The 17787-nt window shown below is 38.3% G+C and overlaps 1 protein-coding gene across 4 annotated transcripts in view; it reads left to right on the forward strand.

The window, feature by feature from the left end:
- Positions 1-17450, forward strand: part of NMBR (neuromedin B receptor) — a 32564-nt gene extending 15114 nt beyond the window's left edge. For 2 of the 4 annotated variants that reach the window (XR_012055081.1, XR_003959351.4), the window contains 2 exons: positions 1824-3087; positions 16049-17272. Coding sequence is in view for 1 of the 4 variants with exons in the window: in XM_002195728.6 (XP_002195764.4) it covers positions 1824-2225 (402 nt within the window). In the remaining 3 variants the exon portion in view is untranslated. Of the gene's footprint in view, positions 1-1823; positions 4998-16048 lie in introns of those variants that run through there. The other 2 variants (XR_004367354.3, XM_002195728.6) reach the window with 2 other exon arrangements.
- Positions 17451-17787: the final 337 nt, after the last annotated feature.

Consider the following 17787-nt stretch of genomic DNA (forward strand, 5'->3'; position numbering starts at 1 on the left):
AACGTGAACACAGAGCATTAACTGATTTTTGGTTTTTTTTTTTTTTTTACTTTCTTGGATACAATCCTGAACTTGCACTTTTCTAGTATCCTTTCTGTTAGAGATGCTATAAAATTCTTGGTATAGATTCTGTATATCTTTGAGACAAAGCATTTTAAAATACTGTACAAAGCCAATCTTCCCTGTAAGGCAAAGGAAGCAATACGATAGTAACATTAGCAGGAATACACATATGTACAAACAACAGCTTTTGCAGTGAAAGTGCCTCAACTGCTTTAAAAAAGCATTAGTACTGATAGAGAAAAATACTTATGCAATTTAAACAGTTTTGAATTGTTTTCTCTACCAGTAATTTAGAAAACTACTTGCATACTCTCAGAAATCTCTTTGCATGCACACATTCTTTTACAAAGATTGCATTCCTTTACATTTTGAGCAGCATTTCATTTCTGCTCTAGTCTGTTTCTTGTCAAAAGTGCATACATATTAGCACTTCATGTATTATTTTATTTCCCTGTGAAATATAGAGAGCCTTTTGGCTGAACCCTCTGGATGGAAACAATATTTAATTTATACCACATTTCTGAACTCACATGTATTTTCAAAGTAAGAACACATTTTTTCATTCTACTTAGTTTTTTTTTTTCTCTTTGTTAATCTATGAGGCTCTGAAGAATAGAAAATTCTGGTGAACTTACATATCTCCCAGCAAGAGGAAATAAATTCAGACTATTATTATCAGCTCATGTTTCTTTAAGCCAAGTATAATATTCACACTATACTTCTGCACCTTTTAGTCTGCTCTTGCAATCTGAGTGCAAATACTATCAAATCTGAATGTTAAAGTTTTTCTATCTTTTTTTGATTTCCCTAGTTTTTTTGTTTAGATAGACCCAAGAATATTTCAAGATTAATTTTGCAGGTTTTGAAAAAATGTTAGAAGAAATTCACTTGTTTGTTTGTTTTTTTTTTCCCAGAAAATTGAGCAGAGTAGAAAACTTTCCTTCCTCTGCGAAATTTTCATGCCTGATATACATAACAATTCTTTTAGAAGGAGTATGGGGAAATTTTCTGCCTCTCTTAGGTGACTTCTACCTGGCCAGTTTATCTCCCTCTCTCAGTTTGGAACCTCTGTGTAGGCTCCTATCCTGCCATTTTTTCAGCCATTCTCAGTATCTGCAATGAAATCTGTTATACCTTAGCACTGCAATTAAGGTACATTTTGTGATCTTATTGCAATTAATGGAACCTTTCACCTTACCCTGGAATTAAGATGCTTTGGATGGTGTAATACAATTTTTGTGGTTTCCCAAGGAGAGAGGTGCAAGCTGAGGCCCTCAGTGAAAAACAAAGGCATGTAAGTACCACTGTATATCTAACACCCTAGTAATGTATATCTCATGATATCTCTAGATTTTGAAGCCAGAAACTATTTCTAAATAGCCTTTTAACTAAAACTTAAGTTTTGAGCAAGCCCTGAGATCTTAACAGAAAAGGTTATGTTTCATAACATCCTTTGGTGCATGTGCAGGTTAAAAGCCAGTGAGTGCTTCCTTGGGTCATGAATCTCTCTTGCTGAGTGTATTGTATAGAAAGAGCAACCTTCTGTAACTGCAAACAGCTAAGAAAGGTCACTGAAAGAGGAAAAGGAAAGCAAATGAGATATCAAAAGTAATTCAGGACCTGAAGGAAGAATTTTTCCTGGCCTTACTCGTGACAATTGCTGAAGCTAATACAGCAAAATGCTACATATTTTAATTAAGTCTGTTATGTGGGGTAGTTCTATTCCTTGTTGTTCATTTGTGTTCTCTTCATCTTTTTAGATGGAAACTCGGAAGCGTCTGGCAAAAATTGTTTTAGTTTTTGTTGGCTTCTTTGCTATCTGCTGGTTTCCTAACCACGTGCTATACATGTACAGATCTTTTCATTATGATAAGATTGATCCATCGATGGGACATATGGTTGTTACCTTAGTGGCCCGAGTGCTAAGCTTCTGCAATTCTTGTGTCAACCCATTTGCACTGTATTTCCTCAGTGAGAGTTTTAGAAGACATTTCAACAACCAGCTCCGCTGCAGGAAGAAAGCTCAGAAAGAGAGATCTGCCAGCTACTTGTGCAACTCTTCTGCCATTCAAATGACTTCCCTGAAAAGCAATACCAGGAACACAGTAACTACTATGACACAACTGAATGGGCACAACTTGAAACAAGAAATGTCATTATGATCAAATGAGTGTGATTTTTGACTCTGAAAATAATCTGAACTTTTCCTTTGCAGCTTGTAAGTCACTTTTGGCTCTTGTTCTTAGACAGTCCTCAGAAGAGAGGCTCTGTTAAATTCTGGCTAATCTGAGGTTGTTTCACATTGTCTGACTCTTAGAAGTGAAGAATATGTTTTATTGTCAAAACAAAACTGACTGACATAATATTGTACTTTAAAGGAGATGCTGATATATGTTTAACATAAAGGAAAGCAGTGTATCTGATAAAAAGTATTGCTTTAAAAAGTCTAAATTTTCTGATATGAAAAGATGTATTTTTAACTGAATATTGATCCAGGCTTATGTTTTGCTTTAATAGATTTTGCATGACTTTAGCTCTGTGGTGTGTGTGCTAGTTTTGCTTATTAAGACTGTTAGGCATTTTGGAGTCCATTAAACTTTTATTTTTAATTTATTTTTTCTTTAATCAGCTCACATGTTAGCACAGGTAGTCAAATAGACATAATGAATGAAGCTTATTGCCACTACTTATAAAAGGCTGTTCATATAAAAGTTTGAAGGGGGGTGTCAGAGTTGAATTTCCCTTTATACAGTGGCATAGAATCTGACAAATAATCATTCCCAAGCCAGGTGAGAGGTTAGCTTTCATGTTTGAGCTCCGGAGGGAAGGTGCTCACAGTGTCTTTCTTAGAAGGGGCAGTAATAGCGGACAAAGGCACCTTGTGGAAGTAGTTTTTTATGGTCAGTTCATGAGCCAAATGTAATTTTAAGTATGTTTTTCTTTACAGTTGGGTGGAACTGCTCCAGCACAGATCTGTCTCTGTCACAACACTGTATCCTGTACTTCTGCAGTGACTTCTCTAAGGTGAATACTAGAGAGTACACTAGAAATTTAGATTGGACTTTGGAATTACTTGCTAGTCTTATAATTTCAAAAGCTGAAGTGCTAATGCAGTCTATCAGTTCATTGTTCCCTTTGCCCTTAATAATACACTTGCGCATATTTACTTCTGTTTGTAACTCTCTGAACCACTTGAAGATCAAAATTTCTTTTGAAATTCCTCTTTCTTCAAGACTAGTTATATCCCTACACAAATTTTTAAAGAAATGAGAACTTATATTGATGTAAACTGTAAGTGTTCTAGCTAATTATCTGGAAAAATAAAAAATCCCTGGTTGCAACCACTCAATAGGGAAAGTAACAGATTTCTTAATCTGTTCTTAAGAAGTTCTTAATGTCAACCAGCCAGTGAGATCTATAGGAGAATGTAATGTAGTTAAAGTGGTATGCAGCATTCAAATGAGAAAACTTATTAAATTCAGTTTAGACTGGCTCCATATGGCCTACACGAGCTGGTTGCAGTTGCCCCATGACTTCAGTGGCTCCTTAGAATTATTTATTGGAGGAGTGGCTCCTCTCTATTTTACAGAGGAGCTGATTAACATGAACTTGTAAATCTATGTGGAATGGTTTAGAATCCCTGCTGTGGGATGGGGAGGAGAAATTTGAGGCACAAAAGGTACATATTAAGGGTTAAGATGGTAAAAATTTTCTAGAAACAGCAATGAAATAAGCAACAAACAATAGCAACAATATTAATAAGCGAGTGTTTTAAAAATTAATAAGAAGTGAAAGATTCACAAGCAATCACTTACCACAGGGAACTTAGCACGACCCAGACCACTCACTTCGCCATTGGCCTGACTGGAAGGAACCCATCCCTCCCCTGCCCCCTTCTTTCGCATGAGGTGGTATAGAGTAACCTTGGGGTCCTGGTCATGTCCCTCCTGACTACTGCAGAAATGAACCCTTTTCTGGCTGGAACGAGGACACATCCATAACTGCCTGACATTGCTTCAACCTCCTTTTTCTTCATTTTGCCTCTTCTCTTTCTTCAAGCCTTTGTTTTGTGTGAGCCCACATGTTCTCAGAACTACTTTTTAATTTTATATCACTAATTCTTCCTGGATGCCAGACAAAGCTTTGGATTCTGCTCTTCTGATCAGTCTTGAGTGCTTTTCACTCACAAGTATTTTACACCTGCAAAGCACTAATGCTAAAAGTCTTCCTTTGTCAATTCTTGATGTTTATCATTGACTGTGGTCAAGTTTTCTGTTTATTTCTGTTGGGGTTTTTGTGGTACCATGCTCCTTATTTTGCTTGACAATCTTTCTACACTGCATAGCCTTTCATAGAACTTTGAAATCCATTACGGTTTTTATTTCCTAAATTAATTTTTCTGATGTGGACATTACCAGATGATATTTTTCCCTACTGGAAAAATAATAATATAATTTGTAGTAATTTGTAGTAGATGTGATGCTTCTGTTTGATTCATGCTCTCCACCCAATGTCTTAAACTGCTGTGTGTGGTGTGAACAGTATGAACCAGCTTTCTGGCAGAATGGAAAGCTACAGTCTATTCCTTTATGTCGTAAGGCGAAGGTGTTCAGAGGTAGACTATAACTCCTTCTTGTCAGGAAATCAGGATGGTTTTGCTTCATTATTTCCCAGACCTAATATTCAAAGTCTGTTTCAAGTACATTAACTAAATTTTATATAGGTCCTTTCAAATTCTTGTAGCATGGTGTGGGGGAATTAGTTAATCTGTCTTGAGCTTTACTAGGCATGTTGCTAACCCAGTGTACACATTTTAGAAGTGTCTGTTAGTGTGCTTCTGTACCTGTTGTATATAAGCTGTATGTGTAAAGCTGTTTTCAGACAACTCTGCTTGCTAACAATTAAAATGAATGTAGAATGCATTTTATGAAATATTTTCTTCTAACTGTAGTCGATGGAACAAAGAAAATATGTAAATAAGATCATGTCAGCTTTTCATATACTACATTGAAACCTATGCCAAAATAGTTGTTAAAATGCCATCTGTTTTTTTTTCTGTTATAAAAATTTTCTTATTTCAGAAAAATCAGTTATTTTCTCTCTTCCTCTCCTGAGTTTTGAGATGGTTTCTTTAAAAAATATTTTTGCAGTGATTGAGAAAACTACCATTCCTTCTTAGTCTTTGAAAAATGAGAGAATAGAGGTAATTACTGTTTCCTCCATGTAAGAAATTTTTTTTTTTTGTGGACTAGAGCTAGTACAACATAAGTCTGACAGCATCTTCTCACTCCATCCTGTCAATACTAGGAATTTTACGTACACTGCTGAATCCTGAAATGTCAGGATGGTTAAATTCTCAACTAACCTGAGATATCTCATTTAGTGTTACATTGTGAGGTGATAATTATCTTCAACAAAGCCACTTCACTTACAATACAGGGCAAATTTTTACAACACACCTGCCCCATAGATATTTTCTTAACTGAGTCAAGACAGACTTACAGAAACTATGGCCCCGAAATTAGCAGGGCTGATTGAGAGGTAATAAACCATGCTCAGAGGGGGAAACGGATAAGACCAGGCTATTAGAGATCAGTCTAGAGGTAGCAGGCTTCTTACGAAGGCAAAACCCTTAGCCCAGCTGAAGTGCATCTACACCAATGCACACAGTATGAGCAGCAAGCACAAGAAGCTGGGAGCCATTGTACAACAGGAAAGTTATGTATTTGCTATCGTGGAAATATGGTGGGATGACTCTCATGACTGGAGTGCTGCAATGGATACCTATAAGTCCTTTAGGAGACACAGGCAAAGCAGGAAAGGTGGTGGGGTGAAACTGCATGTGCCTGTGGGCAAAGATCGGAGGGAAAGTCAGCAGGGTGGACATCATGGTGGTGAGAGTTGTTATATTCCATTCAACCAGGATGAACAGACAGAGGAGGCATTCTACAAGCAGCTGGCTGAAGTCTCATGATTGCTGACCCTTGTATTCACGGGTGACTTAAACTTGCCAGATGTCTTCTGGAAGCACAACACAGCAAAGAGGAAACAATCTAGGAAGTTACTGGAGTGTATGGAAGACAACTTCTTAACACAACTGGTAAATGAGCCTTTCAGAGAAGGTGTCCTGCTAGACCTGTTGTTTGGTGGGTGATTTGGTAGTCAGTAGTTATATTGGACATAGTGGCCAGGAAATGTTAGAGTTTCAGTACTGGGTGGAATAAGGAGAGGTACCAGCAGAACTTCCACCTGGGACTTCCAGTAAGCAGACTTTGGCCTGTTTAGGACACTTATTGACAGAATCTCCTCAGTAGTCCCTTCAGATCAGTAGTCAGTTCTGAAGTGCATAGGAGTTTGGAAAGGCTGGATGTGCTTTAAGAAGGAATTTTAAAATATTTAGGACCAGGCTGCCCTCAACTGTAGAAAGACAAGTCATCAGGGAAAAATACCAGCCTGATTAAACAGAGAATTTGGGCTGGAATTTAGGGGAAAAAAAGAGAATCTATAATCTCTGGAAGGAGGGTCAGGTAACTTGCGAGGACTATAAGGATATTCAAGGTTATGTAGGGAGAAGATGAGAAAAGCCAAACTAGAATTTGGATGTATTTTATGAGATGTGAAAGTCTGGAGTTAGAACTAAGGGTAGATGACCTCAAGACAGTGCAATATAATCAATGTGGTCTAAAACCACTGCCAATTCTAAAATTAAAAAATACTTTTACTTTTGAACATCCCAATGTCTGCAACTAAATGTTGCTGAGCTCCCATCAGCTTTGCATGTCTGAGAGCAGGTTTACTTAACCTCTGTAACCGTGCACACATCTCAGAACAGCACAGCATAGCTTTAGGTGGGCTCGTGAATCTACAGCAGCTTCTCCAGTCTGATTCTGTGGCTATAGAGAATGGAGCTGTCAGCAGCAGAGGAGGTATCTAGCTGTAGTAGAGAATGAGAGAAATGGCAAATATTAAAGCTTTCACTGTGCACCAGCCTCGGTTAAATGCTTCTCCTATGTCTACACAGTGTTTGCTTTCTTTTCCTCTGATAGCAAAAACTGGTGTGTTTGACACATTTGATTATTACCACTTTCAAACAGATACAGATCAAATAAAACACATGGACTGTAGTAGATTTCCACACAATGAAGGAATGACAGTGTTCTGACAGTGTTCTAAACCATCTTTTTCTCCCAGGAGTGTTATGGGCATCATTATAACCCTTTGAGCCAGGTAATAGTCCTACCAGAGGGGATGTGGAGGCAGTCTGGGCCACAGTGGTGGATTTTGCTGTCTGTAGGAATATGGGTGAAATAAGGAGTAAGGTTAGACCCCTGAACTTTAGGAAAGCAGAATTTAAGTTTTTCAAGGAGATAGTCAGTGGGATCCCTGGGATACTGCCCTCAGGGACAATGGGCTAGCTGGAACAGAGCTGGTATATTTTTAAGGATGTCTTTTACAGGGTGCAATAGTTAGCAATCCCCAGGAGTAAGAAATAGGGCAAGGAAGGCAAGGGATCATTATGGCTGAGCCGGGAACTGCATGTCAAACTACAGGGAAATAAGCACATACATAGATAGTATAAATAACGATAGATAACCTGCAAAGAATGTAGAGATGAAGTTTGGTTGTGTAAGGGAGGGGATGATGAAGGCCAATGTGAAGCTGTAACTGAACCTGGCAAGGAACTCAAAAATAACAGGAAGAGCTTCTACAGGAATATTAACCAGAAAAAAGAAGTCAAAGGTGTACCCCCTGATAAAAAATGATGGAAAACTGGTAGCAACAAATGAGAAGACTGAGGTACCAAACTACATCTTTGCCTCAGTCTACAATGTCAGCCTCTCTTCCTGCATATCTCAAGGGGATGGACAGCCCAATGAGGACTGGGGGAGTGAAGTCCCTCCCACTGTAAAGGTCAGTTCATGACCGCCTGAGGAACTCGAATGTAAGTCAATGGGATCTGATGAGACACATCCCAGAGTCCTGAGGGAATTGACTGATGTATTTACCAATTCACTTTTCTAAGTTTGTTTGAAAAGATTTTTCTTTTCAAAGATCTTGTTTCCTAAGATGTTTGAAAAGTCAGAGCAGCTAGGTAAAGTCCCAGGAGTAAAGGGAAAAAGACAGCCAGTGAGAAAGATGGAGACTATTTACAAGATCATATAGTGACAGGGCAAAGGAGAATGGGATCAAATGGAAAGAAAATTATGAGGCACCAGAAAAGGTTTTCCACAGAGGTTATGGATGCCCCACCTCTGGAATTGTTCAAGACCAGGTTGGATAGAGCTCTGAGCAACCTGGTTTAGTGAAAGGTCTCCCTGCCTACAGCAGAGCATTGGAACTACATGATCTTTAAGGTCCCTTCCATGATTTTATGATATATGGTTGCTATAGCAGTCTAGCTCAGCTGCAGACCAGAGCACAGATAAAGAAGAAAAGGCTAAAATCAGTGGTGTGTCTCTTAATTTTTGAGTGAGACATTATTAATATCATTACTTCTAGGACCACAAACTCTTCCATTCCCACAGGACTTCTCTTTATGTACTGCAAAAGGAAGGAGATAAACATAGGAGGATCGATGTAAATCCAGTATTTACTTATTTTGGAGATCTTTGCTTCACCACTTGAAAAATTACCTTTTACCATGGTTTTCTTGAATGCTCTGTATGTTGTTTACAGATTACAGCAGTTTTGTGGGTTTGACCTTTATTGAAAAAAAGCGTCTGCATCACCCTAGCAGTTCCTATCACAAGAAGTCAGGCTACATTTTCCAGTGTGCTGACCAGTGCTAACAACAGGCTCAAAAATACATTTCAATTAAACATCAAAGCTTCAAATCAGCTTATACCTGGAAAGGATTTAGTAGCTGCTGACCAGAAAAACAGCTAATCAAGATGTATTTCAGAATAATATTATTAAAACCTGAGCAGATGCAAACTCCCAGTTTGACTCTTTTGCCCACAAGTGCAATAGAGAACAGAGACTACGTGCAGAGAGGAGGAAATGATCCTTTTACACAGTATGCATGGGAGGACCAGCATGATGCTGATCACACCCTGTGAGACTCCCTGTGAGGGCAAGCACATGCTAGGAATTTAACTTCTGAACTGCTCTTCAAAGATGTAAAGATGTTTTATGATTATTTTATAATGACAGTAGCAGCCTGAATTGGGTTAAAAAAAAAGGGAGCTCATTGCTAAGGAGTTTTTGGTAGTTTTTAACAGTATGTAATCAACCACTGTATTGAAGACATTAAGATGATGGAACAAAGTATAGAGAAGAGCAACAGAGCTGGTGAAGGGCCTGAAGCACAAATCTTATGAGAAGTGGCTGAGGGAGCTGAGGCTGATTAGCCTAGAGAAAAGGAAGATCTTATCATTCTTTACAGGTATCTGAAAGGAGGTTGTAGCCAGGTGGGTGTTGGTCTCTTTTCCCTGATAACATGTGACAGGATGAGAAAAAATGGCCTCAGGTGAGGAGGGAGGGTTTACATTGGATATTCGGAAAAAAATCACAGAAAGGTTTGTAAAGCACTGAAACAGACTTCCCAGGGAAGTGGTGGAGTCACCAGACCTGGAAGTGTTCAGGAAACATGTGGCTACAGCACTTCAGGAATGTTTAGGGGTGAACATGGCGCTGCTGCTAGGTTGATGGTTGGACTGGGTGATCTTAGAAGGCTTTTCCAACCTTAACAACTCTATGGGTGTATGAATGCTGCAGATCAATTATTGTTTACATGGTGGGTTGTAGAGTCTTTCCTCCTCTTTAGGAGCACTCATTAGCTTTCTGTGGCAGTGCTTGGATTGTAGATGCAAGTGTGATCTGAGAAGTTATATGGTGATGTACAGTATCAGCATTCAGTGACATTCAGCTGCTAACAAGCAGAGCTGTTGGCAATTCCCATGACATATTAGATCTGCAATCAGACATGTAACTGGAGAAAATAAATACAATAAATACATTTTTAAGCTTCTTGTATGTAAGAGAATGACAGGAGCTTTCCATTACGGAGAAAAACAAAAGTTTTTTAGATCCTAACACAACACAGTACTTGTTACCTTGCTGCCATCTAGCTAACCTGCCAAACCTTGTCATCATGCTGATCATCCAGATAATTATTCTTAAAATATAGATTATTATCCTACAGAAACCATTTTGAAAACAAAAAGGGATTTTTGGAGAAAAAAGCTTGAGCTTAACAAACTAACCTAAGTCCACATCAAATTATCTTATAGAAAGTGCTAATCAGGTAGGTAAATAATTACCATTTAATTGTTAACATTTCCTGTTAAACATTAAAAAATAAAGAATGGCAGCATTTTGTGACACGAAATTTGACCAAAAATTATTAGAGCATGAGTCAAGAAGGGCCATTTGTTTGGGCCTCTGTTTCTTTACTGTTTTTAACCCTTCTGATCCTCCATTGTCTTGTACCTTATGTTGTGCCTTATGTAGAGAGAGCATGAAGATGCTTTCTGCTGTAAATTCTAGTCACGTAATTAATTAGAAATCTCAGATAAAATCCCTTAAAAGCATCAGGAATTCCCTCAAAGAAAAATGGTGGAAATAAGAAAATAGTCTGGATCTCTGTGTTATTTTATTGTTGGGGATTTTAAAATAAATTTTATTTTAATGGATTCACATATAGCTTAGAAATATTTGTTAAAACCTCATTTTAAGTTTTGAATAACTAGAAATCATGAGTTTAGAAACATTGTTTTGGGCTCAAATTGGTGTGAATACAAAATAGGAAACCTTATTTTGTATTTTCTAGGAAGGTTTTCTTGTACAAAGGAATTAATGTGATACTGGTCTTTCTGAAAGATTTTCTAACTTTCTTCTTTATCTTTCCAACAGAAGGTCTCAGCCCCTGAAATATAATCAATTTATGCATGTTTATTCTTAGCAGTGTAAAGCCATAGTAAATATATAGTAAAATAGGCATTCTTATATGACTTTATTTTAAATTTTTTATCAAATAAATATAGAGAAAATAATAAGGTAGTTTTTCACAGTTCTTGTGGATTATAAATCAGACCATATGGGACTGAGTATCCATTGCACTACTTCAGCAGTTACCTCAATTTCAGTATAATTGGATTCTAATTAAATTTTACTTTTGGAGAAAGGCAGCTAAAAATTAAATCTTAAGAGCTTTATGTTTCAAGCTGAGAACATGTTGGTAAGTGTTCATTGTAATAAGCCTGTTAAAAATCCATTTATTCATCTCATTTAGCTCCAATAATTCCCACAGAAGCACAAAACCAACAAAGAAAAACTAGAAACCATAGTGTCCTTTGTGATTCTTTCCACTAGGATTGTCTTAAAAATGAAAATTGCTCCCAAGAAAAGAAATTATGCAAAAGATATCAACAATTGTTTCTTGAAGATATCACATTTTATAGGAAAAAACAAATTTTAAACCTTTTAAGAAGAAATATAGTATTTCTTAAATCTAAGCAAAAAAGCAGAGAAAAATCAGATACTTTACTTAATGATAGAGATTTTCTGGTTTTGAGGAGAAGAACATTTCGATTTATCCCAGTTGGTCAGAGCACAGTGCTAACAATGTGATGGTTGTGAGTTTGATCCCCATATGGGCCATTCACTTAAGAGTTAGACTTATAATCTCTGTGAGTCTAACTCAGACTATTCTGTGATTCTGTGATCCTGTGAACCCAAACTGTCCAGGTCAAACTCTCTGGCATAAATCTTAAATCTAGGGAACTGTTTGACAGTCCCCATGCAGAAGTGATATGTGAAAAAGGTCAAGTTTTATCTGTAATGTATACTGCTAATTTTTACTAGAGAATTGCCTTTATATTTAGCATCATTATGTATGGCTTTTATTTAATGTGAAAGATATTGATACGAACAAGCAAAACACAGTAATTTGACTGAAAGGCAGAAAGTAAAAGTGCTTATTTCATCAGTCTATCAGATGAAAATAAAGGTATTTTCTGACACAGTCTAATATTAGACACTGAACGAGTGAAGCCGTGGCACATCAGAACACCTCAGTGTTTTCCCAGAGCTTTCACAATGGCAGAACTAAGAGAATGTTTCAATGCAAAAGCAGTTTCTCTTCTTACATAAGTAAAAATATACACAGCAGGTATAGTCCTTGGGCACACCCTTCAGACATGCCAGATAGATCAAAACTTTCTTTTTTTATAGCTGTCTTTCATTTAATCCTGTTAGATCAATAGTTGCATGCAGTACTCATAAAGAATAAGAGAAAATGTCAAGTCTGTGACTTCTACATTCTCTTGTGTTTTCAAAAATGCAGCAAACAATGTCTGCTAAGTGAGCAGAAAATACTGCTGGTGGTGTAATCAACGGGAAAAAACTCATTTTGCAATCCATCTGTTTCGCACTTTTTTGCTGTGACAAATAGGTTTGAAAAGACACAAAATTGTCACATCCATAATTACAGAGAATCAGAATAAATCTCAGACCTGATACTGCTGAGCAGACACTCCCATAAGACTGCTTTGGGCTTCTGTACCTTTCAGAGATTGTGTTGCCTTATGGCATTGGTCAGAAGTGGGAACAGCACCAGACTCACAAGGAAAATGCACTTGACAAAACCCCACAAAACCAGATGATTATCAGTCTTCTGAGGAATCAATTAACATATTAAATATGAATCATGTTAATTTAACATAACAAAATTCATGTAAAAATTAAGAATGTGCTTCATCTGACTATAATTATTAATTCAAATGCAGTCTAGAGATATCTTCCAGGATTAGTGTTCATTTTATTTGCAACCCACTCCACCTAGCATAGATGTGTAATTCACCTTCTATCGCGTGTGCTGCTCTGTATATGTCTATGCCCTCATCCAGAGTTATGCACAGCCTGAATGCCTGGATATTTATACAGTTCTTTAAAAGAAAGGTGCTTGCTGGGCACTTATAAATGAGCCCACATTGTTTTCTGTAAACAGTCCTTTCTCACTGTGATAATCATCAGAACTGTTACAGAAAATAAGGTTGGAAATCCTTCCTGCTTTTGAAGACACATTAACAGAAGAATCCCATAATCTGCAAGTCGTGGTGTTCTGCCCGGAAAGATAGGCATACCTCTGTAAGACCAGTGCTGAAAGCAGAAGTGGTTGAGTATCTCAGAGAACACTGTATCACTATCATAGTGCATGATTCATTGATAACCCGAAAAAGATAGCTCCCTTCCATGTCTGGATAAGAGTTTGATCAGTCAGTCCTGCAGCCTTTCCTGTGTAATTCAATAGCTGCTCAGCATTCCCAACAAGCTGAGCATTATACATGCTCTTATGAGGGTGCTACAGTGGCGTGCTCACCCAGGAGGAATTCCTCTGTCATGGGGTGAGGAAATAATGAAAGAAGACAATAGGAAGGTACCAGAGAAGAAGCCCCTAAAGTTCCTTAAAATAGGAGACATTACTCTGAAAACTTGACTTGGTTTCATTCTGGACTTAGAGTCCAAGTGGAAGCATACTTAGGGACTTCACTGTATTTTCTTAGGTTATGGGGAACTGGAACAAGTTGATGCTATATGTGCACATCTTCTTGGTAGGGAAGTCCTTTCTATAGGAAGATGATTGGGTTAAGGGTGACATGAACAAACAGAAATAATAGCAATACATCATTGGGGATTTTGGGTAGAAATTGAGCTTTTTTTGCTTCCTTTCAGCAGGCATTTCTAACTGTGTATTGCAATGTAATGCACACACAAAGATTTTCCATTCTGTCAGGCATTCTGATTGTTCACACCGTGAGAAACATCTGGCCAATTTAATATGCTGCAGTTTGTGCTGTAGCAGTTAAGAGAACTATTTTTTATGTTCCTATTTAAATTCAGTAAGTTTTTCAACTCTACAAGAGAAAGAAAAAACCCCAAGCTAGAAATTAGTCTTTTATACAGCAATATTATGATAGAAATGCCTTAAAAGAAAATGGGAGGACTATGATATTCTCAGTCTGTTTTTACACCCCCAGGCTGTGGCGATAAATAATACTTGGCTTTTCCTCTCCTTCCCCATTCCAGTAGCAAAGTTAGTGTTGCTCTTTCTGGAAAAACTCCATGGTGCAAATAACAGGACAAACTTATTTTCACCATGATGGGAATTGAAGGCAAAACTTTAATTAAAAAAATTAATGGTCCTCATAAGATTATAATTTTATGGATGGGGAAAGAAGGCATCTAAGACCAGCCTTTAAGTCTTAAGAGGTAATATATGAGACTTCACAGGCTATGCAGAATTAACTTTACCTCCAAGATGTTTATGGTGTTTAGGCAGGGAGATTCCTGAAGCTGTCTGCAGCCTATGTGCTGCAGGACGTAGCAATTACCAGAGTCTTGTGCTGATATGAAGATGGGATATAGGTAGGACATTCACTCAGATCTGAAAGTTGGAAAATGTCTAAAAATACAAGACATTATTACTGCACTGGTATGCTTTCCAGGAAGAAAAAATATATAAAAATGTTAACGCTGGTCTTGAAACCTTACCACACAGAAGAAGTTCTAGTAAAAAGGAAAGTTCTCTTTTTATCCATTAAAAAAAAATAGAAGAATGGTAGGTCTTTGTGGTAGGACCCTTACTGTGATCTAGATGAGTACTTTATTAGAGAAGTATGACAGAGAGAAAGGAAAGTAGCTGAGAAGATAGGCAAAAGGACCTTAAAACGCTATTATTTACTTTTAAAAGTAAATCCCAGCATACTGTATTGACTGAAGAGGTCCTATATTTGTTTTAAAAGCCTTACTGAAATAGGATACTGTCACTTCACTGAGACCAGAGAAAGGAAATTTCAAGGGCAGGTCACGTCTGGAAAAATTCTCAAACTATTGTGGCCCCAAAGAAGATGGAGAAGCATGAAGCTCCCAGTGCATGAATGTGCCTTTTGTGCTGACAGAACCAGCCTGACTTTGCTGCAAAAAAACAGCCTGGGGAGAACTGGCACCCACAGTACATGTCCCATTGTGGACACCAGCTGAGCAGTCTGACAAAAGGACAGCTTGTATTCAGGGCTCTCAGGCATACAGGATACGAAGGCAGCAATGTGCTGGTGCTCTGGTCCCTTCTGGGGCTGTGTGGTTCAGCTGAGTAGACCTTACACTCCCTAAACATCTTCTGTAGCTTGTCTTATGCACAGATTGGAAACTGCTGATGGATACACTGCACCTCCACTAAGTCCTTTATATGTACACCTGACAGTCACGGGCTCTGTCTCTGGGCACAGTTCAGCAGAACAGAATCATGGCCCACGATGAGAGTCCAAACACTCCCTTAACACACACACACACACACAACACACACACACACACACACACACACACTCACACACACAGAGAGAGAGAGAGAGAGTGAGAGAGACAGAGACACGAAGTACTAGTAAGAATTAATGCTAGGTGGAGTGCCTTGGTGAAAATCATCAGCAGTAAATCTCACCAGAACTGTTAGTTTAAAATCTTTATGTGTTGGCTCTGAGTACTTGTATACCTTCACTCTCCTAGTCACACATCTAGTCTTGGGTAGTTTTAGATATGTTACAGTGCTGGTGACTGCTAAGAGGTTCCACTAGTCCAGTGTGATGAACACAGATACAATAATTACACAGAATTGTAGAATGGGTTGGAAGGAACCTTAAAGAGCATCTAATTCCAACCCCTGCCAAGAGCAGGGAGCCTCTCAGTAGACCAGGTTGCTCAAAACCCTGTCCAACCTGCTCTTGAACAGCATCACATATAGGGAGTACACAACCTCTCTGAACAACCTTTCCCAATGCCTCACCACCTTCACAGAAAATAATTTCTCCCAAATAGCGAATCTAAACCAACCTTTCTTCTGTTTAAGGCTATTCCCCACCTTGTCCTGTCACTACATGCCCCTGTGAAAAGTCCATCTCCAGCTCTCTTGTAGAACCCCTTCATTACTGGAAAACTGCTATAATTTTTCTCCAGATTGAATAACTCCAACTCTCTCAACCTTTCTTTGTAGGAGAGGTGCTCCAGCCTGCTGGTCAACTTTGTGGCTCTCCTCTGGACTCGGTACAGGAGGTTTAAATTCTTCTTAAATTGGGCCTCCAGAGCTGGACACAGTACTCTTGGTGGGATCCCACAAGAGCAGAGTAGAGAGCAAGATCCCCTCCCTCGACCTGCTGGCCATGCTGCTTTTGATGCAGCCCAGGATCGGGGTGACTTTCTGGGCTGCAAGTGCACACTGCTAGCTCATGTCCAGGATCTTGTCCACCAGCACCCTCACATCCTTCTCAGCAGGGCTGCTCTTGACCTGTTCATCCCCAAGTCTGTACTGATATCAGTGGTTGCCATGACCCAGGTGCAGGACCTTGCACTTGCCCCTGTTTAACTTCAGGAGGTTTAAACAGGTCCTCACAAGCTGTGGCAGCAGCTCTCTGGCCAAGAGAGACAACTTTCCCAAGCATTGTCCTGGGAAAGGCTGTGAGAAGATCAGAGAAATAAATGATAAACAATTCTTATCTTCACTTGCTGCACCTGTTGCTGTGAATATGTGAAATGTGTTATGGAGGTTTGGTTACTAAAGGGTGATTTCTTAATTGGCCAATGATGATGGTGTTTGGATTGAAGGACCAATTGGGCCCACCTGTATCATGACTTTCTACAAGGGCAATGGTTTTCTTATATAATGGTCTATTATAATATAATAAAGTGATTGCCCAGCCTTCTGAGAGTCATGGAGTCAATGCTAATTATTACCTGGCTGAGGGCCTGCAATGACAACAAGCTTCTCAAAGTCTTTCTGGATAGCATCCTTCCCCTCCAGCATGTGGACTACATCATGTAGCTTGGTGTTGCTGAATTTGCTAAGGGTGCACTCAATCCCACTGTCCATGTTGCTTATAAAGATGTTAAACAGCGCTGGAAGGGTGCAGTCTTTTCCTAGGCATGATGTGTTTTAACATAAGTGTCATCCATTTTATTTCCTTTTCTTTCACCAGCTTCTCTATTTTTCCTGTAAATATGTGTACATGCAGTACCTTTGAAGGCTCCCACTCTTTCTTGGTGTTTTAAGCATTAGCAGAATGAAACTAGTGCTAATAAGAATAATGTCATGTTATCGATTTCTTAAGTCAGAAAGTAACATTAGAAAAATATTTTCATTACATCCTACTCAAAATATCTGCTACATAACTCTTATTCATTTCTGTAAATGTTGAAAAATAAATTGGTTACTTACTGTGTACCCTATGACTTTCAGTGATTTACCATTCAGGAAATAACACTGAGGTTTGAGAGCCTGAATTTTACCCGTCTTGTGGTTTATTTCTATATGAACATTTTACAAACTTAGACTTACTGTCTCCTGCACTGAGCTGACAAGTAGATGTACCATTAAACCATATAAACATTAATTTATGAAATATTTTCCTTTCTCCCTTTCTTTCTTGGCATGATAAATGAAACCTTAGAACAAAAAAAAGTTGCTATTAACAATGCCTCAGCTTTCACTTGAAGAGTATCTTTGATAAGTTGACAAAAAGTGTGTTGCTTGATTTGTCATTCCCTATCTATAAAACTATTCTATTCAGCTGTTAAAAAGGGAAAGAATAATATGCAGAAAAGTGGTTATTATGTAAAAAAGAAGGCGGAAAATCAGACGCCTAGTCTCTGCCTATGTTGTGGAAGTCTCTAGTTTGCATATATTAACCTTAATCCATACAATATTCTTTACCTAGAACATATAACAATTTTTTTTTT

This window comes from Taeniopygia guttata, chromosome 3 (genome assembly GCF_048771995.1).
Source record: "Taeniopygia guttata chromosome 3, bTaeGut7.mat, whole genome shotgun sequence".
NCBI lineage: Eukaryota > Metazoa > Chordata > Aves > Passeriformes > Estrildidae > Taeniopygia > Taeniopygia guttata.